This window comes from Mobula hypostoma, chromosome 7 (assembly GCF_963921235.1).
Source record: "Mobula hypostoma chromosome 7, sMobHyp1.1, whole genome shotgun sequence".
Classification (NCBI taxonomy): Eukaryota; Metazoa; Chordata; class Chondrichthyes; order Myliobatiformes; family Myliobatidae; genus Mobula; species Mobula hypostoma.
The window spans coordinates 128,200,239-128,224,412 of record NC_086103.1 but is presented as its reverse complement, the minus strand read 5'-3'; the positions used below and the strand labels follow the sequence as shown (position 1 = coordinate 128,224,412).

The window sequence follows — 24,174 nt, the reverse complement described above, 5'->3', positions numbered from 1 at the left end:
GAACGTTCGAAATCTTGGAGCAATACACACAAAGCACCAGAGGAATTCAGTAAGCCAGGCAGCATCTATGGAGGGAAATAAACAGTTGATGTTTCCAGCAGAGACCCTCAATCAGGACTGGGAAGGAAGGGGAGCAGAAGCCAGAATAAGGTGGGGGAGGGGGGGAGCACAAGCTGACAGGTGACAGGTGAGACTGGGTGGGTGGGGGGAGGGGACAAAGTAAAAAGCTGGAAGGGAATAGGTGGGAGAGATAAAGGGAAGAAGGTAGAATCTGATAGGAGGAGACAGTGGACCATGGAAGAAAGGGAAGGAGGAGGGGAACCAGAGAGAGGTAATGGGCAGGTGAGGAGAAGAGAATGGGGAACTGAAAAAGAGAAAAGGAGGCGGGGGGGAGAAAGAGGACTGGAAGTTGGAGAAATCAATGTTCATGCCATCGGGTTGGACGCTACCCGGGCAGAATATGAGGTGCTGTTCCTCCAACCTGAGATTGGCCGAAACATAGCGGCAGAGGAAGCCACGGACAGACAAGTCAGAATGAGAATGGGAAGTAGAATTAAAATGGATGACCACCGGGATAGCCTGCTTTTTGCAGCAGAAGGTGCTCGACAAAGCAGTCTCCCAATCCGCACTACGTCTCACTGATGTAGAGAAGGTCACACTGGGAACACTGGATACAATAGAGGACCCCCACAGACTCACAGGTGAAGTATTGCTTACTTGGAAGGACACCTTGGGGCTCCGAATGATGGTGAGAGCAGAGTGGTGGACACGTGTACCACCTGTCACACTTGCAGGGATGAGTGATCAATGGGGAGGGACGGGTAGGAGTCCCATAGGGAGCAATCCCTATAGAAACTGGAGTGGGGAGGGAGGGGGAAGATATGTAGGATTCGGTTAGAGATAGTGGAAATTACGGAGAATAATGTGATGAATATGGAGGCTTGCAGAATGGCAGTGAAGGACTGAAGAACTCTATTGCTGTTATGACAGTGGAAATGCAGGAAATATAGAATACTTGCAGTCCTTTATGAAGACTTTTAAAACTTTGCATTGGAAATTTAGGTCTGCTATTGATCCACTAAGAACACCTCTGCCACCACCAGTTAATGGGTTAACTTATTTCTATTACTAAGGTCTTTTCCTTTCCCTTCAGTCTGAGCAGAGGACTATTCTTAGATGCACTTCACATGGACTGTGATTAACATTTTTCTCTCACTGAAGATGCAAGCAATGATGCTTCATTATTAATCAACAGACGTTTGTGCTATAATGATAGGCAGCGTGAAAGTGGTTTGAAAATGCAGAAGTAGCAGTAATGAGAATGGATAATCAGATCCAAAGGTGTCAATTTATTCGTGAGTGCTGAAAAGGCATATAAAATCTACAGGTTAGGAGGGAGACACAAGAGGCAGCAGATGCTGGAATCTGGAGCAAAAAAAAACAAGAAGATGGAGGACGCAAACAACAGGAATTCTGCAGATGCTGGAAATTCAAGCAACACACATCAATCCAACCACTAAGCACATCTTTCCCTCTCCCCCCTCCTCCCCGCTTTCCAAAGGGATGGCTCCCTACCATACTCCCTTGTCCATTCGTCCCCCCCATCCCTCCCCACCAATCTCCCTCCTGGCACTTATCCTTGTAAACAGAACAAGTGCTACACGTGCCCTTACACTTCCTCCCTTACCACCATTCAGGGCCCCAGACAGTCCTTCCAGGTGAGGCGACACTTCACCTGTGAGTCGGCTGGGGTGATATACTGCGTCCGCTGCTCCCGATGTGGCCTTTTATATATTGGTGAGACCCGACGCAGACTGGGAGACCGCTTTGCTGAACATCTACGCTCTGTCCGCCAGAGAAAGCAGGATCTCCCAGTGGCCACACATTTTAATTCCATGTCCCATTCCCATTCTGACATGTCTATCCATGGCCTCCTCTACTGTAAAGATGAAGCCACACTCAGGTTGGAGGAACAACACCTCATATTCCGTCTGGGTAGCCTCCAACCTGATGGCATGAACATTGACTTCTCTAACTTCCGCTAAGGCCCCACCTCCCCCTCGTACCCCATCTGTTACTTATTTTTATGCACACATTCTTTCTCTCACTCTCCTTTTTCTCCCTCTGTCCCTCTGAATATACCTCTTGCCCATCCTCTGGGTCACCCCCCCCTTGTCTTTCTTCCCAGACCTCCTGTCCCATGATCCTCTCGTATCCCCTTTTGCCTATCACCTGTCCAGCTCTTGGCTCCATCCCTCCCCCTCCTGTCTTCTCCTATCATTTTGGCTCTCCCCCTCCCCCTCCCACTTTCAAATCTCTTACTAACTCTTCCTTCAGTTAGTCCTGATGAAGGGTCTCGGCCTGAAACGTCGACTGTACCTCTTCCTAGAGATGCTGCCTCGCCTGCTGCGTTCACCAGCAACTTTGATGTGTGTTGCAAGAAGCTGGAGGAACTCAGCAGGTTAAGCAGCACCTGTGGAGGGAAATGGACATACCGTTTCAGATTGAGACTCTTCATAGTGTGACAAGAATACACATAGATTAAGATGTAGCTGTCCTGTGCTGGCACCAGTGGGATCAGCAGTTGGTCTGCCACCTGTCTTCAGGAGAGAGAGAGATAAGGAAAACAATGGAGCAGCATTTGGAGATGTTAATGAAGGGGAAGGAGAGCTGTCAAGATCGGCTCCCCCTTTGAACCCTGAACTGTTTGAAGTGATGGACAGGCGATACCCCAGCAGGGGGATAAAAAGGGACAGGTTCGCTAAGGCAGGACACACACGACACCCGAGGTAACGAGACCCTGGAAGCGGTGCGCCTCTCACAAGTCGGTGGGAAACTTTTGGACGGCTGGTCACGGGATCAAGCCATAGACGCTCAGGGTGGAAAGGCACGATCGGCAGGAACCTGGTGTGTGTCCATCCTTGCCTGGGTGCCGGGTTCACCGCAGAGAAACGATCGCATCTGGAAACGGAGGGGTCACAGTCGGTGACCTCAGATGACATCACAAAGGACTTGCCCGAAAGCTGACTGCGAAGGTCTGTGTCGAAGCCGTTTTGAATATTCATTCGTTTTTGCTCTCTCTCTCCTTCCCCCTTCCCCCACTGTCCATCGCCACGGCAGCGATTACTACCGAACTGAACTGAACTTTGCGTTGCGTCACTTTGAAACTGGTCATTTACCCCTAGACAACGATAGAGCTTGATTTATCCTGTTATCTGAATTCTGTGTACATGTATGTTTATCATTGCTGAACTGTTGCATTCATTATCCTTTTGATTAGAGTACTGTGTTGCTTGTTTCTGTAATAAAACTTTCTTAGTTCTAGTAATTCAGACTCCAACTGAGTGATCCATTTCTGCTGGTTTGGCAACCCAGTTACGGGGTATGTAACAATAGGGTCTGAAATATAGAGGAGAAACAGCCAATTTTACATGCTGAAGTGAAGGGGTGAAATCGGCGAAGGAAAGCAACAGGTGGATCCAGGTGAGGAGGGGTGATAGGCAGATAGAGGAGGGGAGAGTGGAAATAGTGACAAGTTGATGGAGGAGTAGATGGTGGAGGCAACAAAGGGCTGAAGAATGGAAACATGCAGTCCACTCTATGTTGATGGTTTTATGACTGGAGTACTTAGCGGGAAGGAGATACAATTTACAGACGTGGTGAGCCAAAGGGACAAATGCTAGTTGATGACCTTTTCTTCTAAATAATTGAAATTATTGTAATTTTTTAAAAACCTACAGCGCAATGCAGGCCCTTCTGCCCACAAAGCTGTGCCGAACATGTCCTTACCGTAGAAATTACCTAGGATTACCCATAGCCCTCTATTTTTCTGAGCCTGTCCAGGAGTATCTTGAAAGACCCTATCGTATCTGCCTCCATCACCATCGCCGGCAGCCCATAATTATTTTTAAAAATGTGTACAAAATAGAAATTCCCACATAATTAAAAACATAATGAATTTTCTCTCTCAAATCTATCATGATTTGTTGCAACTGCAGTTACTGCAGCCATATTTTTTGACACCAGTGTCAATTTCTAGCCTTGCACTGACCTACCGACACACTCTCTCACACACCAGCTTACCGATACTCTTCCTCACACACACTAACTAACCAATCAGTATTCTCTCACTCACTGACATTCACTCCCCACACTGACTCTCACATATTGACACACTGACATTTTTTCCTCACACAGCTTCATGTATTTTCCCATTTCTGTTGCAATTTATGTATTCCTGATACAAGATCAGTTTTACTAAGTCCATTAGCACAGCTTGACTTTCTGGCCATGTCCCTCAGTCCTGCAATTCATTATTTTTATGTTTCTCTGTATTTTTCCTGGATGTCTTCCACAATTTATTTCCATTAAAGTTCTGACCTCACCCTATCAGAGATATTCTTTTAGTCCTATCCATTACTACCCCACACTTCAACTAAATATTCTCTCTTAACCAATTCTGATGAGGAGATTGGACTTGAAAACTTAATACTCCATTCCTTTCCTCAGATGATACCCAATCTACTTACTGTTTCAAGGATGATTTTGCTTTTATATCTCTTATAAACAGACAAGCACCGACACACTCACTCTCTCACACATAGACCCACTGGCCCCCTCTTCCCACCTGCACAGACTCTGTTAGCACACATATACACCGACTCTCTGTTGCACACGCTCTCTCTCTCTCACACAGAGATACACATAGTGACTCGCCTATATGATGGGACCTTTATGCTTGGCTGCACCAGGCTGGCATTTAGCTGTGCATTCTCTCATCCTGACTGGCTCTCAGCAGGAGCTACAATACAAGCTGTCAAATGGGATTAGAAAGTATAAAGTCTATTCCTCCCCACTACTGCCCAAAATGAATATATATCCATTAACTTAAAAATAAATTCCCAAATGAAAAGTTAAAGTTACTTTTATGTAATTTTGTCTGGCTTATTCACAATTTATCTGCATTATAGGTTGAAGTTCATCCTGCAATTTAAGCAGGTTCTTATAAATGAAGTTATCTTTTTTAAATTAGTTGCATTTGCTCACTCACACCCGACACTTAAAATAGTGCACTTCATAGTGTTTTCTTTTAAGAAATTGTAATTAATTATTTTATCATGTCATTGGCCCTGGTTTTGAAAACTCATTTTAAATATGTCTGCAAGAGAACAGAAAGATTAATTTTAGTTTAATAATTTAATAGTTTTAATGTCCCAGTAATTATCTTGCTAAAATTGTTGGCACCTTTCCAATGATAATCCTGCTTAGACCCCTGGGTTAAGTTACTTCTCAGATTACTTGCTTTCAAAAGAAAATTCGTTTGGATCAGATTTAGCTGGATATTGATATACTGTATAACTTGTGATTTTGCCTATTTTTAAAATCGCCAACTATTTCCATATATGGAGAATAGTTAATGATTACCTCCGGCCCTTAACGAGATCATCAGTGACAAAAAGTATTATGCGAAGTCGCACAAGGAGAAGTTTGTCCAAAAGCATGGGCAAAGACCTTAGTGTTAGGGAGCATCGTAAAAGGCTGAGGAGCACTGAGAGGAAGAAGCATAGGGGCAGAATTCCAGTTTAATACCTTGTCAGCTGAAGAACTAATCAGTGGAAATGAGGCTAAAGTTGGGGTTCAGAAAGAGCTTGGAATTAGAGATATTTTGGAGATTATGACATGGGAAAAAGTGAGAGGGAGGCATGAGAATGTGAGAAGTTTGAAAACAAGGGTTGGCATTTTAAAACTGAGATACTACCTAACGAGGAGCTGGTGAAGGTTAGCAAGGTAAAGGGCAATGCTGAAGCGTTGGCATGGTGATAATACAGCAAAATTTTGGATAACTTTGGCATTACCCAGAATGAGGCAACTGAGCAGACGTATGTTAGAGCAGCTTACACTCAGGATAACAAAGGATTCCGAGTCCTGATTAATCAAACTCAAGTTTGAAAAGTTGCACTTCAGTTTTCAACTTAAACAAGATGATTATGTCAGTTTCTTGGGTAGCTTCAAATCAAAGGTAAAAAGATACTTTAGAAGGTTTTAGACTCTTTTGCAATTTTTCTAACCTTAGAGGGGAAGTGCTCTTAGAATCATAGCAAGCAAAATCCATGTTAATATAACATTGTTATGAGTCAATGTTGTAATGAATGACTAACTGATAAAAAGATGCTGTTTATCTTTCATCATGTGGCAATCACAGGCAGCCTTAGTGTCCTTTTACTGATATTCCACATTTCTCAACAAAATGTTTTATTAAGGAAATATCTTCAATCTACTTTCTTCATCTGCTGGAGGGCTGAGTCGAACAATACAGTGAGCCTGCCAGTACCTTACCCAAGCTTTCTTCATGAGGGAGACTACAAAATGAGTGTAGCAAGCTGTTCAATTATGATCATCATCACAGCACTTCTCTTATGACTTATAAACTTTGTCCAGCAGCACAAACTGCTTGAAGATGAGATGATTACAGATTTTCCTTTCACCAACTTGGTGTGGGGGACGCTATATAGTCAGTTGTAGCATCCCAATTGCTATTTGGTTGAACTCACACAAGAGAAATTTAATATGGTGTGCTGACTTGCTGTGCAAAATGAGGTGTTCTTGTCTGTTATCAATCTTTACACTGATATGCAAAAGATTAAAACAGTCAAATCCCCCATTCCAATTTTCGTTTTCCAATTGTAATAATAAAAAGGGGGAGCAAATTGCAGACCATACTGTGCAAAAGTCTGAAAATATTCTGAAAAGCCAAGATACTCTCAAAAGTAATGAAATGGTAAGTTTCTAAATGTCAAAAAATCATTATAAAGAGCAATAAACAGTAAAAACTAAATTAATCAGTATTTGGCGTGACTAACTCTTTGCCTTTAAAACTGCATTAATTCTCCTAGGTACACTGACGTGCAGATTTAGAAGGTAAAACAGCTGGTAAGTTGTCCAAGCATCTTGGAGAACTTGCCACAGTTCTTCTGCAGACTTTGGCTGTCTCACTTGCTGCTGTCCCTCCAGGTAATCCCTGACAGGCTCAATGACGTTGAGATCTGTGGAGGCCATACCATCCGAAACCATATTAAAAAATCTAGGGTGCCTAACACTTCTGCACAGAGCTGTTATTGCATTTATTTTAAAATATACAAGTAGAATTACATTAGAGAAAAGCTCAAGGTGATCACAAACTCAAAAGCAAAGGATTGGCTAATCACACCTTGAAGGAGACACCTGCACGCAGAGTCAGAGTGTCTCCCACAGTTTTTCTGCAGCTCTTCCCTGAAAGATGAATTGGTCAGGAATAGTATATTTACAAAGAACTTACCAATGAAGTAGGCGAGTAGAATCACTAGTGTTACAGAAATGATGATGGCGCTCAAGGCTGTACATTTCCAGTTACAGTACTTGTAGGGCTTTTTCAGACTGAAGACAGACTTTGTGAACGTGCTGCGGGGTAAGGGTCGAGGTGGAGGAGAGTACACAGTGCTCGAAGTGAGGGGGTAACCAGGTCCAGTTGTACAAAAAAGTGGAGAGGATCCAGTTCCAGGTTTAAATAAGAAGTGCCTAACAAATAAAGACAGATTACTTATCAGAGGCTACAGGGATCCTGACCATGATTGCTCACTGTCACTCTGTTGCCCTGTTTAATTACTCTAACTTGTTCTTTTAGTCACATTTAAAATAATAGGAGATTTCCAACAGATATACAACATGTAATGACATAGGTCTGGATTACATTACACAGTAAAACAATTACATGATTTAGCTTCTGAGTTTTATTCTAAAGTATATTTTTCAACAATGACTGAAGTTGAAAGTATTAGTTCATCACTACTTGGATCTGCATAAACCCAATTTTGCTGTCATTTAGTGAAACCTTTTGGGTATTTTCTATCGTAAGGGTGATTACATTCAGCGGCTTAATATTGATTTGATAAGCAGTAAATTGCATTTTATAAATGAAATCATCTCAAATTCGACCCACCTAATGACTTTCATGTTTTCAGAATGTCTCAAAGCCATGCATAAAGAATTAACTATTTTTGCATCTGAGTCACATTTTAACAAATGCTGTAGCTAGATCTTATGTGGGATTGTTGCCTGTGGTCATGTACTTACTCATTTTGGACGATGAGGGACAATTTTGTTGGCCTCATAATTTCCTGAATGCAAATAATGTGAGCTCAGAAGCAGCAGCAGCAGCTAGTGATCTGGCACTATTGCCAAAACACAGATGAAAGTTTTGACAGGTGGAAAAGCCAGAGGTACTGTGAAGACTGCAAGTGATTTTTATGGTTTCTCAGTGTCTTTTGTATTCAGTAGCTCTTAATAAAAATAATGTAATTAATTAAGAAATGTAAAAAAGTGGGAAAAAAGTAAATTAAAACAATAATTAGAAAAGCTAAATCAACATATCATTTTAAAGAGATAAAATTTAATAACAAATATTTTCTACTTTACCACCTTCATGTAAACTAATGTCACTCTCAGATCCCAAGGCAATTCTGCAACTTAACACTGGGAATTGTCGGGAAGATAGGGTTTTGGTGCTGGATTCCATGTGGAATCCACTGACAGATTTGCATTTGGAACTGTAGGCATTAGCCAACAGGATCCAGCCCAGTTACACAATAGGCAGCAGATTGTCAACTGCCTCTTCTGTGTAAAATGTTGCCCATTAAAGGTGTTAAGTTATTGCAAAGGCTTTTCTTACCGGTTCTGTGACTCTTACTGTAACAAACCAACCAATAATGAAAAATAAAGCACAAGTCTTGGAAGAGGTGCTTTAAATCAAGTTGCATATTCTTTCCTATGAGAGGAAATAGATCTATTTGCATCTAATGGAACATAAAAGAGTATCAATGTATTAATTGCTGAGTGGGTATAGCAGAGACCCTTTTAACTGATGTAGTGTGAGGTTCTCTTTGATCAGTGTCCATTAAAATATACAAGTGATGGCATTCTTCAAGATCCTAGATGCTTACAGCCACAAAATATTAAGAAAACATTTTTTTCTCAGGAGTGAAGCACAGCAGAATATTTTCCCTTCATATTTTTACTGAAGACAGAGTGCAGTGCAGTTCTTTAACATCACTTTATTAACTTTAGTAATCAAGCCAAAGAAAGATGTTCCCCAAAATGATTATTTGTGGTTTCACTGGAAATGGTGTCAAATTAACGTTTGCTTTAAGAGTGGTGAAACCGACTTCAATTTTCAGATTCCATAAACAAAAGACATCGAATGACTAACCAGGAGTAACTTTTTTTTTAATATAGGTGCAAGAAAAATATTTAAAATGCAGAGTTCCCTGGTGACCTCGTCCTGAGTCAGAATCTATAGCTCTGTGAGGGAATATCTGATCGGCACTGTTTCCACAGTAAGGTGAACTAATCTGAATTTTTCCCTTTTCAGGAGGAGAAGTACAATGACCAAATAACCATATTAAGTAATGCAAAATCGAGCTTTAAGTGGCTTGGCAAAACATTTCAAACATCAGGGAACACTCAGTGGTTGTCTTTAGTAACAGACCAAACTCTTTCAACTTGGCACATTCTGGGCACAACACCAAAATCGGCAATTCCTGATTTGCAGTATTCCTTTCAAATTGCTCGGGCAATTTTAGATAATCATTCTACACATGCACCTCACCCAGTCCTTTTTTGCCTGGCACTATCAATCCTACAGTCATTTCGTCTTTAGGCGTCTATCCATTCACACATTCTTCTTTTAGTCCTGTCCTCCCTCCTCCCTTTTTACACAACTTAAAGCGTGTTCTATCTCTAAACATTCTCAGTTATTACTCAAATTCATTCACCTGAAATGTTAGCTCTTTTTTCCCAGCAATGTCTGTTCCTATTTTAGATCTCCTGCATCCATGGTATTCTGCTCAATTTCTGTTTAAAGAAATCTGTCTTATTATCACCATTGCTCAGGTATTTCCTTTAGCAAATGATAACAGTTGTCTAATTTTGCACTCCTGGCATCTAGTTGGCTGTTGCAAGACCTCTCCACGGAAACTTCTGAAGTGCACTAGAACAGGCTAATGATTGGGAGAGGTTTCGACAACTTACTCCTTACCTTAGAGTCATAGAGCACAACAGCACAGAAACAGGTCCTTTGGCCCATCTAGTCCATGCTAAACTATTATTCTGCCTAGTCCCATTGAACTGCACCTGGACCATAGCCTTCCTTACCTCTCAGGGCAAGATCATCTGATAGGAAAAAGAACTACCACTGATGAAGTATTTCTCTTTTACTCATTCATATATGCTACAGCAAGGCAAGTATTTATTATCTGACAACAACTAACGGTTGTTGTAAAAGTGATACTGAACACTCTAATACAACATATAGAAGGAACTGTTATTTTATTTCTATGGAGGATGTTCCTATACTTTCAATATATTAAAATTTACATAAAATTGGTATGTATTAGGGATCAAATTCAGATGGCAGACTCTTCTGCAAATATACAAAGAAGAAAATTGGTGGTTTGGAACATATTCAAATGAAAAAATAATTGTCTGGTTAGAATATGTATCGGTTGATTACAGCAGGGTGGCATCAAAAAGTGAAGTGTGAGTATTACAGCATAAATCACTGCTTCAGCTTCAAAGTTAACACAATACTATTGTATTAATAAAATGACTAAATGCAAATAGTAGCTTTCAGATGTAAAATTTCAATTAGTGGCAAATGAGTGGACTAGAAGTACAATGAAAGCTGTATGCATTCCCCCATGTAAAATGAATTAAGAGTGAAGTTACAAGCAAATGGAAGTGCATTCAAAGGATAGCTTATTAACAAATAGCAGTTTTTATGAAAACAGCTGTTGAAAAAATCTGAAATTTGGAATATATAATCAGTGGTAAGTGACTGTAAAAGAGACAAGAAATCCTGCAGCAGATTTCAATAAACTGGTAAGGAAATAGAGAATAATGTACACTTAAAAAAAAGCCATAACTTAGTCTAGGGGCTCAGAAAATGTCATAAAACCACAGGGGTAAAGCTTGAGTGCTTTACAACTGCCATCCAATCTGCAGTTTCATTAGTTTCAGGAATTTTATGAGCCTCTTTTAGACATTTTATGCAAATATGAAAGCTAGTATTCAGTGTAAGCTAACTGCAACAATAGTTCCAAAAAAATATGACTTCAACGTCAACAAAGGGGATTGAACCGGATCACACCAAGGTTTGCCTTACTGCATTTCTGTTTCACTGGAGCTTAGTCCGATTGCAATTTGTATTTTTGGAACACTTCAAATGTAGTCATGGAAAATAGATAATGTCAGCAAAATTAGGTTATAAAATTAACCGGAATAATATTTAGCAGAAGTAATATTATGATCAGGACAAATTGATTAATTTTTTTTGTAGTGATGTTCTCAAATTTATAATTAGAAATATATTAAGGTAGTTATCAGTCCAGAGCAGTTCCAGAGCAAAAACTAATACCCACAATTTCAATTCCTTGCTGCAGTTGCTGAAACGACAATGAATAAATCTGTAAAACTTAGACATTCTCTGAATGCAACTAATCATAATAAATCTGTAAAATATGGAAATTCTCTGAACAAATTTAATTATTACTCAGAGAAGACTGATTTTAGATATTAGATTTGACGTGATAAAATACTAAAACCACAAAAGCTTTTGCTTTCAATGAAGTAATGACCTAAGGTTGCAGCAACCTTTTTCATTGGCTAACAGAGAGATTACTCTACAAAACTTGAAGTTGGTCTTTGTAAGACAGGAAGAACTGAGCACAGAAGTCATCACACCCAGCAAGAAACATCACCTACCCATCATTGTAACCTTCATGTCGAGCAGGAGTAAATACGTCCATCTCAATTAGGTTGTCCTGCAAACTCTCTAGGAATGTCTGCTTTGCTACATTTCTACATTCAGATGGAAAAATGAATGAAGCCAATGAGCTGCATATGAATAAAGTTGTGAATGGAGACAGCAAAAATCAAAAACAACAAAATGGCTGAAAACATAAAAGCAGACATCAGTACTATGATAGGAATAGAAGTGGCAGAGAAATTACTGATGTCCTATTTAAATTATGATATTCAAATCAGCATTTTTATAGTTTTAAGGTATAATGTAAAATGGTGCAGATAAAATTACATTACATGAATGAACCCTGAACCCACCATCATTTACCTGGAGTTTCTGCGATGGTTTCTGTCCAAAATATGCAAAAATCAATGAAAGAAATGAAAAAATATTGCTGAATTTGGAATTAAACAAAACATTACCATTTCTGCTGGAGTTTTTGCCTACTTTCACACAGCTTCAACCCTGTTTACAAATGTGATCACCTCATGAGGTCTTCATAATGGGTTATCACTGATTCTGCCTGTATGGGGCCATATATCACACTCCGACCCAAACTGCAGGCATAAAGACTATCAGGGTCACATTTATCTATCATTAACGATAGTTGGATGCAGCTAGCAATTAATTGAATCACTCAGGTCCATTTTTGAGGCTGCAGTGATAATTATTTTAATTTATTTTAATATCCATTTAATTGAGTTCAAATTCAGACCACTGATTGTGAGGCTGATCTTTTAGATGCAGAAATTATTTGAACACATTTTCAATTTAAATCAGTCCAATGGGTTGTCATTTTCAGGGTCAATAAACCATGTTCTAATCAATAATCAATTATTATTGATAAGGTTGCTCATGCAACTATTATGGAAGGTTTTATGCTAATGAGTTTGTAGGGAAACTTTACAAAACCAGTATGATGTCCATCTAGCATATTCCTTGAGCATTACTCTGACCACACCTAGCAGAAACTCCAGGTCATTATGTCTGTGTAAAGTATCAATTAAAAACAATCATATTCTGCTTTTTAAATATTGTAATTTAAACAAACTGTAAGAAACATGATATAGAAAAATTTCATGTTGTTTACATATTTTCATTATGAGGTTTTACACAATATCGATGGTAAACTACCCCAGCAGTTCAGATAAGTTATTGATGAAGAAGCTCACCTGGTCTCCAAGGGGATGTTACTATTAAGTAGCCAGTTGTCCTGCATGTGGACAGGTTCCTGTATGCTGGGAGGCGGCTCTGGAGGGGGTGGGAGATCAGCTGGACTAGGGCTGGGATTACTATGTGGGGTGAAGTTCCCCCTATTCAACGAGTTCACTGAAGAGGCGTGCGGCTGGTTTAGCGAATGGGGATGCGATGTTGGAGGAGGGGGTGTTCTGAGCATTGAGTGATTCTGAGAAACGTTGGTCGAAGCTTCTGAAAGAAACAACACCAGATAGATGATTAGAGGTATTTATACTAAAACAATTACCCTGCAGCCACCACAATCTCTGTAAATACTTTTACTTCTACAAAGAATTGAAGTTAATATCTTTGTTTAAATATCTCAATTAAGAGATTAGAATTATTAAATTGCTAATGAATGTGACAACATTTGCTGCTGCAAATAAATTCATTGTTCCTCGTAATCTACCTTTTAATCGCACTTTATTGCTTTCCCGCACTGCACTGCACTGCACTGCACTCTGTAGCAGTTACATCTTATTCTGCATTAAGGTACTGTTTTACCTTGTTCCACCTCAACTTGTCATGTAATACTTTGATCTGAATGAACAGCATGCACTCAAGCATTTCACAGCATCTTGGTAACATCTGACAATAACAAACCAATTCAATTTAATCCTATAATTCAAGTTCCCAACTCAATTTCTGTCTTGGGGAGGAGAAGAGGAAGTTGATAGAGGACAAGGAGTTAAATGAGGAAAACAGAGTAGAGGTAGCGAAATGCTATATTACAGGCCTGAATGATCATATATCTAATAATTTACAATGCCCACAGCATCATGACAGGAAAAAATATGTAATACGTAAACTGACGAGTCCATTTATCTTTCAAATAATTCCAGCATTCCTAATAAATGTTATGCAGATTCCAAAGCAGCAGTATGAAAACTAGGGCAGAAAAGCCTCATGAGAAAATTGTTGCAGCCCTTGAGGTGGAGAATGGGAACACCTCTCTAGTGTTCCCTGTACACTTGGGGTGCAGCACATCAAGCCCGAGATGGATGGACTCTAGTCACAATGGTCAACAATCAACCAAGATTGATAGAGCGAAAAACACCTCTGGTCCTGAATTACCTATTAATGAGAATGGGGTCAAGTACATTACGGTGCAAAAGTCTAAGGCACATCTATGTAGCCAGAGTGCCTAAGACTTCTGTTTGCACAGTACTGTAGTAATCTTATGTATTACACTGAACAGCTGCCACACAAGCAACAATTCATGACATGGGTGAGTGATGCTAAACCTGATTCTGATATGAGTCTCTATTGTGGACTGAGAGTGGGGAGGGGGCAGGGAGAGGGGAATTGTGGTTGGGTAAGGGGGGCTGGATAGGGGAGGGAGCGGGAAGCATCAGAAACATTCTGTAAAGATCAACTAACTGATGGTTTGTAATCAAGTGACCAGAAAATGACCACGCTCAGTCACAGGGCTGGGTGTGTTTGCACCCGTGGCATCCTCCACACTTGGCACGCCCTCTCTGCCACCTGTCCCGAACCCCTCCCTCAGCACTCCACCCTCGCCATTCACAACATCTTTTTCTCCCGCCAGATTCTCCGCTCCACATTGACAAATACAGTACTGTGCAAAAGTCTGAGGCTGTATATACAGTATGTGCCCTGAGGATTTTGCATTGTTCTGTATATTCTTCAGTAGTAGGAGCTGGAAATGAGACTATAGAAGAACCATAGTAGTTACCCAAACCATTTCCACTGAATGTTGATGGTTCTTTCATGAGTTTCTGAGACTTCTGCATTAAAAACTGTTTCAAGTGGGAAAGGAAAATAAAATATTCTGAATGCCACCGGCAGATGCCACTAACCTTGATGTATTTCATCAGTGAAACTGAAGAAATAGTTGTTTATAAGGGAATTAGATTTGAAATAGATTTTGAAAAATATGGCTTTTAAGTCATGGCTATCAAAGTCTTGACATTATTTATTGCACAAAACACCAATGAACATAGAAGAAAAGAAATATGGTAATTTAAAATGATGAGAAAAACAGCAGAAACCATTGGGTGCAACTATGTTAAATTCAGCTGCAAGGTAATTACAAAACACAATAACTGACTTCAGTGCAAACTATCCGGGAATCTTAATTATGGGCATCAGTTGATTAAAAGAGAAATTTCTGACAGAAGAATAAATTTATGCACATGTTCTGATAAAAGTGAAACATCATTGATGCTTCTCATCAGTTTTGGGCTGCAATTAGGTTTCTTCAAAGGAAGTGACACAAAAGGAAGAAAGCGTCAAAAAAGCTCTTTACTAAGGAAACAGCTCAGGAATAATGATGAAGATAATAAGAATAAAACTGCCGATGGCAGAAAACTGCTGGCACTTAATGCTGTCCGTATGCACCTGTTCATACCTAATAAAATTTTCCCTACAATACGAAGGGAAAAGCAATTTTCATTAACCCATATCATCAGCAAAGCTATCAAAGCTGAGTGTTGCTCATGATCAAAACACTCAGATGTCAATACTCATAAATTGAATATACCAAATTTCAATTTGCTTTCACAACATTCATGTGAAAAGTATAGCATAAAATATATGCTTTTTGGCTTGCATTTCTTGATGCCTGCAAAGATAATGCAACCTTGCATTATAGAAATTTGTGGTATAGGCTTTTTTCTGGGAATGCAATCTGGGTATTGCCAGGATCACCTGCATAATGAAATAAATTAATTAAAATTGTAATTACTTTATTTTTGCGAAGTGCGAGAAACAGTTTGAATTCACTTTAAACATTAAAGTAACTTAATTTAACTAAAACAATTTAAAGCAATTAGTACTTCATCTACAGCAGCCATTTCTCTGCATTCAAATGACCAGAGGTGTACCCTTTTGTTTGGTCTGGTTTGGTGTAGGTTACAGGAGTGGATTCTCCAAATGATGGGAAATAACCATCAAATTCTGCTCTGCTGGTGGTGGCGCACAGCACTGGAGCATCATTGGAAATTCTCTGGCAAATACCAGTTTGGGAGTCTGGGATTTTCATTGTGTAAGCAATCACAGCAGTTCCAAACTTCCTGGCACTTATGCATGAAAACTGCAGAATTTTATGTTTGGCTATAGACCTGCTGGTATTTCCCAACAAATCCTGTGCCAAATTTAATAAATAGAAGAATTAAGTATTTGTGAAGTGAGGCTTAACTAATTTAGTTGAAGTTACCAAAGTTTGGGGCTCATTCAGCAGCAGTCACCAGAGCACCATCAGTGTTACAGAATACGAGGGGCGATTGATATGTTCGTGGCCTAAGGTAGAAGGAGATGAGTTATTAACTTCAAATTTTCTGCATAATCACTCAAAGAGTTGAACTGCATGTGCATGTAACAAGAGCTGTATAACTCATCTCCTTCTGCCTTAGGCCACGAACTTATCAATTACCCCTGCTGTGGACACTTTCTGGAGGTCCAAGATCCGTATGCTCCACGACCACCGGACTAAGTGTGTAAATGTAGGAGGGGACTATGTTGAAAAATAAATGTGCTTGGTTTTCTAAAATTGACTCCGTCTACCTTAGGCCACAAACTTATCAATCACCCCTCGTATAACTACTTCAATAGCAACTGATAGTTATATAAAGATTGAAATATGATTGCATCAAATAGTACTTCACCTCTCTTTTTTGGTGGGGAGTTGCTTTTTACTCGGTCTTGGATGTTATCCTATTCTCTCTCATTTGCTGCTGAAATGACTGCACTGGTACCAGAAATCAAAGGGCATATACTAAACCCTCTTTACTTTTTGACAGGTGAGAAATCACAAATATGATTAGCCATTGAGGTTCTTCTTACATATAACAATAGTTTGTGTCCGTGTGATTATCACTTGACTGTCAAGTAGGACATATCCAAATCATGATTCACATGGATACAAGTTGAAACTCATTGTACTGCACTAATGCAGATAATGGGATTTCAGGTTAATTGCAATTTGTTCAGTGCAGTGTCTCTGTTAACATAATATTTAAATTGTAAAAAATGCATCACTGGGAACAGAGATTCAGCTAGATCTTCCATTTCCATGACCAGACCAATCTGAGGAAATATCCTCATAGAAGTCCCATTTTTTAGCCCTGTGGGTCCAAGCCTGCAGTGGCAATTTATGTTCTTCCAGCTTCCTTTGCTGCTGGCTGCCCCTCAGCCGTGTCAGCTGTTATAAGTCGGAGACATTCACAAAGATTCAGTAAAAATCTCCCACTTTCAAATCTCTTACTAGCTCTTCTTTCAGTTAGTCCTGACGAAGGGTCTCGGCCCGAAACATCGACTGTACCTTTTCCTGGAGATGCTGCCTGGCCTGCTGCGTTCACCAGCAACTTTGATGTGTGTTGCTTGAATTTCCAGCATCTACAGAATTCCTCGTGTTTCAGTAAAAGTGATTGCTTTGACAAATGATAAGTACACAGGCAGGTGTCCCTGCCTGTCAAAGCCTTTCTGTTACTGCAGCAGACTGCCCATGTCAGTAGGCTGGTCTTGGCCTAGGCCAGGACTCTGCCACTGTGAAGCACTGGGACCCAGCGTAATCAATCAACATTGCTTAATGTCATTTTCAGTACACAACTGTAAAGGAAAGCAAAATATTTGTAACTCTGGAACTGATGTAGCGTATAAAAAGTGCGTTAGGATAGAGAGCATAATATTAAAAAACACAATAAATGTAAACACATAAGATAGGATATATACACAGATTGACTGTATGCCCATAAGGTGGTGCTAGGTACAGGAGTGTCTGTACATAAGTTGACCCTAGCAGGAAATAATAAAGTAGTGGTGGTGGTGTGGATTGTGGGTGGAGGTGTTGGTCAGTCTTACAGCTTGGGGAAAGTATTGTTTTTGAGTCTGGTGGTTCTGGCGAGAACCACTCCTGATGGGAGTGGGACAATGAGCAGGGAGGGTGAGGTTCTTCGTGATATTGCCAGCCTTTTACTGGCGTGGTAGCACTGTGGTTAGCACAATGCTTCAAAGTACAGGCAGCCCAGGTTCTGCTCCTGGCGTTTGAATCTTCTCCCCGTGACTGCATGGGTTTCCCCTGGGTGCTCCAGTTACCTCCTACAGTCCGAGGATGCACTGATCTGTAGGTTAATTGGTCATTGTAAATTATCCTGTGATTAGGCCAGGATTTAAATCATGGGATTGCTAGGTGGTGCGGCTCAAAGGGACGATTCCCTGCTGTACCAGAATAAATAAATAAATATGACCTTGATGGTAGTTGGGCTGGTGCCGGGGACGCTTTGGGCAGCTTTGCCTACCTGTTGTAAAGCTTTCCTGTCCGCCACAGTGCAGCTCCTGTCCTGTGCAGTGACGCAGGATGCTCGCCTACCTGTTGTAAAGCTTTCCTGTCTGCCACAGTGCAGCTCCTGTCCTGTGCAGTGACGCAGGATGCTTTCTACTGCACATCTGCAGAAGGTGCATAGTCCAACTCTCTCCAGCCTCCTCTGAAAGCAGAGGCATGAGTGAGCTTTCTTGATTGTGTAAGATATGTTCTGGGACCATGAGAGATTGTGTGAGATGTGCACCCCCAGGCGTTTGAAACTGCTCGCTGTTTCCATTTCTGTGCTGCCGATATAAAGAGGTGTGAGGGCGTTCTGAGTTCTCTTGAAGCTGATAACCACCTCCTTTGTTTTGCTGACACGGAGCAGGCGATGACATGCCCAGCACCAGGCCATGAGCTCTTCCACCTCTCCTCTGTAGCCACCTCGTTGCTATTCCTCTGATCTGGGCCGACATTTACGTGCCGGGCGACACCTAATTAATTAGCTTGTTCATTTCGGCTTTTCTTCTTAAAGATGTGCTGGGTGCCTCCCGCCTACCGTTGCATTCTTCGTGGATCAGTATCTGTCCGCGGCCCGGGGTTTGGGTTGGTGGGACATTGGGGTGTCATCTGTTTCCATCAGGGCAGGCAGGTCATCTTCTCCTATGACTGCCCGCCTCGATGTCGAAGGTCAAGGTTCGTCGTCTGCTGTGGCTGATGTGGAAGGCTTGCTTGACTGCTGAGCCTCATGCATTTTTCTATCATACAGTTCTTTGTAAGCATTCAAACCATCTTGCAAATATGCCCTAAACCGATGTACCCTTTCAAAATTAAGGTTGTACTTTATCATTGCAGCGAAAATCTCACGCAGTTGCTTCACGTTCAGTTCCTGTTCGACTTCACTTTTAGTCCATTCGCTACTGTATTCGGTTTTGATTGTTATCCTTTCCTCTTCCAATTGCATCAGCTCTTCATCTATCAGTTCTTGGTCATGGGATGCCAAAACCTCTTCAACATCATCTTCGTCAACTTCCACAAGCCAAACTCACTTTGTTCTTACTTCGTTCACCACAATTGAAACGCTTAATTATGTCTAGTTTTACGCTAAGTTTAACACCCTTACGAGCTCTTTCGGGCTTTTCTGATACTGTACCTTAGAACTCATCTTGCTAATGGCTGCTCACAGGCATATGTTTAAGCAATGCCGGCTAGAATGCAGTTCCGAATCTGGAGGAGAGCGGCTGCTTGGGGCGCACACTGCCTTCTATCGTGCGCTGTTTTTGTTTCGCTTGCTTCCTTTTTACGTAACAGTGAAAACACCTTCTGTTAACAAAAACAGGGAACTAATGTAGGTCTTTGGTAACCGTGAATTTTCGTAAAGCGAACATTCGAAAAGCGGGGGACACCTGTATACCTTTGCTAGAAAACGGCCTGTCGCAATCTACATTTGCCAGATCATTTCTGATACATCAAAATTGGCCTGTTGGATGGTCTGTAATATACTGTGTTCATACCTTTCTTATTTCTCAGTTCCAGCTTTAATGCCTCACTAGTTGAGTTCTCTGTCTGTACTGACGGAGCACTGCAGTGACATTTTTCCTGATTGGTAACGCCACCCCTCCTCCTTTAATCCCTTTTGCTCTGTCACATCTAAAATAACAGGATCCCGGAATATTGTGCTGCCAATCCCGCCCCTCCTGCAACCAAGTCTCACTAATGGCTACAACGTCATAATTCCAGGTATTACTCCATGCCATGAGCTCATCCGCCTTTCCTATGATACTTCTTGCATTGAAATATACAGTACTCAGGACACTAGTCACACCATGCTCAACCTTTTGATTCTGGACTTTGTCTGTCGTCTTACCAACACCTGCCTCCACAACCTTTCCACTAACAGTTCTGGCACTCTGGTTCCCATCTCCCGCAGCTCTAGTTTAAACCCCACCATTCCCTACATTTGTTATCTTTACCTTTTATTCTGACAAGCACATTCAAGCTTTGTACTCTCAGAATTTCACTTTTGAAGGCCTCCCACTTGCCAAGTACACCTTTGCCAGAAAACAGCCTGTCCCAATTTTCACTTGCCAGATCATTTCTGATACCATCAAAATTGGCCTTTCTCCAATTTAGAATTCCAACCTGCAAACCAGACTTATCTTTTTGCTGTTCAGTTCGAAACTAATGGACTTGTGGTCACTAAGTGCAAAGTGTTCCCCTAGACAAACATCAGGAGTTACTGCTGCACCAGCCCTCTTCAGTCAGGATGGTTTACTCAGGTGCTCAGCAGAAAAACCAACAACCCTTAAAGATGAACAATATTAATTGTTTTATGATGGAACCAGGAGGTAAAAGAGACATCTTCCCAATTCTACCTACAGACCACAAGTAACTGCTCATTGCCAGTAGCCTCTTCCCAAATGCCCACTTCCCCAAGAAGGCTCTAGACTTGCTGCCTTCTACAACTGTCAGCTAGCTGTCTCCGGAGTTGCAGCTAGCAACCATTGTGCTTGGGTACTGGGCCGCTGAAGCCAGACCTATATACCAACCTACCATAAACCTACAATCTCAAATAAGAAGGGTGCTCTGTGTAAGAAAGCATCCCCAAGTTGATTCAATTTTTTCCCTATAGTCTCATATGTTCATGCAACATAGGAGAACATTCAAGTTCCTTCACGCTCTGCCAGCTCTTGGAGAGATCCCATCAATCTGTTTCACCCATAATTTTCCTCTGCAACCTATTCTCCCTCTGTTATGCACATCAATTCTGAATTCTCCTGCCACCCACTTAGGCTGGGTACAAATTACTGTGACCAATTATTCTACCAACTGACTCAACTTTGAGATGTAGGAGGAAAGGGCAGCACTTGAGGGAATCCCATAAGGTAAAAGGAAGAATGCAAACACTCCACTGAAATAGCACCTAAGGCCAGGATTGAACCGATGGCACCAGAGTTGTGCATAAACAGTGCTACTTGCTGCACCACTGTGCTGCCCTTATATTTAACTGCAATGGTCACACATGCCTTTTGCTGGTCTTCAGTACGTGAAGCATTCAGTTGAGTTTGTGATATATACCATATGACAATGAAAATAATTTATAAAGCTCAGGATCATGGATTTTTCTGGTATTTTTGGCCACGGTACAAATGTTACCTATTCCTATTTCATGCACCCCAAGACCATTCAGAAGATATAAATCAACCTCTACACGGTGAATGTTCTCCCCTTGTCTGCAGCAATTTGAAGTAAAGAATAAAGGCAAAGATACAAAAATCCTGACATCAAATTTATTCAGAAATCTCCTACATCTTGTTATGGATCTGAGTACTGGTGTAAAAGAAATAAAGCCATGATAAAATCAGCAGTTGTATCAGAAAAGTCCTTTGCTAACGGAATAGGGCTGGGGACAAGCATGAAGTGATAGGAAATGAAGGAGCAGGAATATGAATTACAATGCCACAAACATTGCCCTACCACCACACACACACGAAGAAATGTGCCACCCTGCTCCCCACAACAATAGTAACTCATACCTAAATGTGCTTGATATTCAAGCTTCTTGTTAAGTTCTTGGCAGGACATCCCTTCCCAAAATATTAGCAATGTGAATATTGACCAAAGCATATGATGCTGTTCTTTTAGACCCTACAGAGCTGAAATCATTTTCCAATTTTAACCCCACTTCTTTGTGAAGATGCATTTGTGTCCTAATCTAAATGGATCCCCACGCCACTTTGAGGTGGACTGCGGGGAGTGGACAGTGAGATTGGCCCCAACAGAGTGCCAGATTGTCTATTCCATCATCTACCCCTCTCATCCTTTCTCTGAGACGATTTACCCTATCTTCTTTGGCTCAATCCGACACACGTTGTTTGGAGCATCAAATATTTTCCCCCTAATCAATCCCCAGCACCCTAGCACTGTCTGCCCAGTCTGCTCCTCATCCCCCTCACAGCCAATCTCTTCTTCCCAGCCCTCCATCTGAGCCTTGCTCCTGGCTTACTTGTCATGTTGCTTTCCATACTACTTGATTTGAACACAGGATTGATTGGAACTTATCGTACAGAATATAAAAAGATATCAATTAATATTCAAACAAACGCATTAAAACCAAGAGTGAACAGTCAGCTTTGTAATTTCAACTCAACCCATCAATTGTTTACCAGGGAAAGGGAGAAGGAAAGACAAATCAGACTGCAGCTGCGAATTGCTCCTTGCTAATTTCCGGAACAGCAAACAGCTTTTTGAAGTATATTAAGTATGAACTGAGAGGAACTAGGAAAGATGGCGCCAGCCTTCTTTGCAGACCAGGCAACTTCTTCCAGTTTGTCCATGAAACAGCTTATTCATCTTCTCTTATGTCTTTCCCTTCTTTTCAAGGTGGTTCAGGTTCTGTCGGAAACCGTGATCTGCAGATCTATGCAAGCGTTGGGTTTTCGGACCAGCTGTGCAGCCTGGTGCTTCTCTCTCTCCAGGAATGGCCCGGAGGGGGTGCAACTTTGGGCTGTGGCCATGTAGATGACCTGGCTCCTTGCCGATTTCACCGACTGCAATATTATGGGAGACTGAAACATCGAGACAGCAGGTGATATGTGCTGCTTTCGGAGGAAGGCCTCTGTACTGGAGAGACTCCTCTCTCCCTTTTGATGTTGGGTGAGAGCCTGTCGGTCCTCGAGTCAGGAGGCTTGAGACTGTAACATCAGAAAAGTGAGTTGCTGATCTCCACCCTTGTTGTTGTAGGAAAGTGACTTCACTTTCCCTCGATGGAGAGAAAGAGAGCCTGTCTGAAATACCAAAATGCTGGGTTATGGACTGTAGTTTCTGATGGACTCTAAATCAAGGTGTCTTTGAGGGCTTTTGGTATTGCTTGCATAGTGGGGTTGGGGTGGGGGTCAGTGTTTCTGCTGGCATAAATGGGGGGACGAGGTGGCAGAGGGGGAGGGTCAATGGTTCTGCTGCAGCTTCTACAATGGGAGAGGGACCCAGGGGTCTTCAGGGTTCTGATGTTTCTATCATTCATTCTATGTGGTCTCTTGTTTCGAGGATGTCTGCGAAGAGTAAGAATTTCAGGTTGTATACTGTATACATTCTCTGATATTAAATTAAACCATTTGAACATAAAGTATATAGTAAATACAGAAAAAAAAGTTCCTCCCTGTTAATCTTCATAACGAACAGAGCTTGAAGCCTGGTCCTTGACTGGATATATTTAACAGGGCAGTCAACTCATATATAGTCTTTTACTTAAACTGTCTATCAAGCTTCAGAATGAATGCTGCTTGCTTGTCAGTTCAGTAAAATCCCAGAACTATTACAATATATATACCAGGTGGCCCCTGTTTTCCGAACGTTCGCTTTACGACAGCTTGCTGTTACGAAAGACCTACATTAGTTACCTGTTTTCGCTAACCGAAGAGTGTTTTCACTTTTACGAAAAAAGACAGCGCGCGCCCTGAGCAGCCAAGCTCCTCTCCCAGAACTGCATTCTAGCTGCCATAGCTTAGACACGTGTCTGTGAGTATCTGTGCTTTATCTCGATTTATTTTGTGCATCCATTAGCAAGATGAGTTCCAAGGTATCGGAAAAGCCTAAGAGAGCTCAGAAGGGTGTTACGCTTAACGTAAAACTGGACATAATTAAGCCTGTTGATCGTGGTCAATGAAGTAAGGACATTGTCTGCACGTTGAACTTGCCTGCGTCCACCATTCGCACTATTTACATGCAGAGAGAAAGAATCTTGAAAGCTGCCGATGTTACTATTGGTTCTGCTCATAGCAAAGTGGTCTCTCTTAGTCAGCATCCAATAATGGATAAAATGGAAAGTCTATTGCTTGAGTGGATT

At 41.2% G+C, this 24,174-nt stretch overlaps 1 protein-coding gene across 4 annotated transcripts in view; it reads right to left on the bottom strand.

Moving 5' to 3' along the window:
- The window catches only part of tenm4 (teneurin transmembrane protein 4), an 806,559-nt gene that overhangs the window by 224,103 nt on the left and 558,282 nt on the right, over positions 1-24,174 (bottom strand). For all 4 annotated transcript variants that reach the window (XM_063053966.1, XM_063053965.1, XM_063053964.1 and 1 more), the window contains exons 5-7: positions 13,006-13,261; positions 11,794-11,889; positions 7,316-7,554 (exon numbers count right to left, since the gene is read on the bottom strand). In XM_063053966.1, coding sequence (XP_062910036.1) covers positions 7,316-7,554; positions 11,794-11,889; positions 13,006-13,261 — 591 coding nt within the window. The remainder of the gene's footprint in view (positions 1-7,315; positions 7,555-11,793; positions 11,890-13,005; positions 13,262-24,174) is intronic.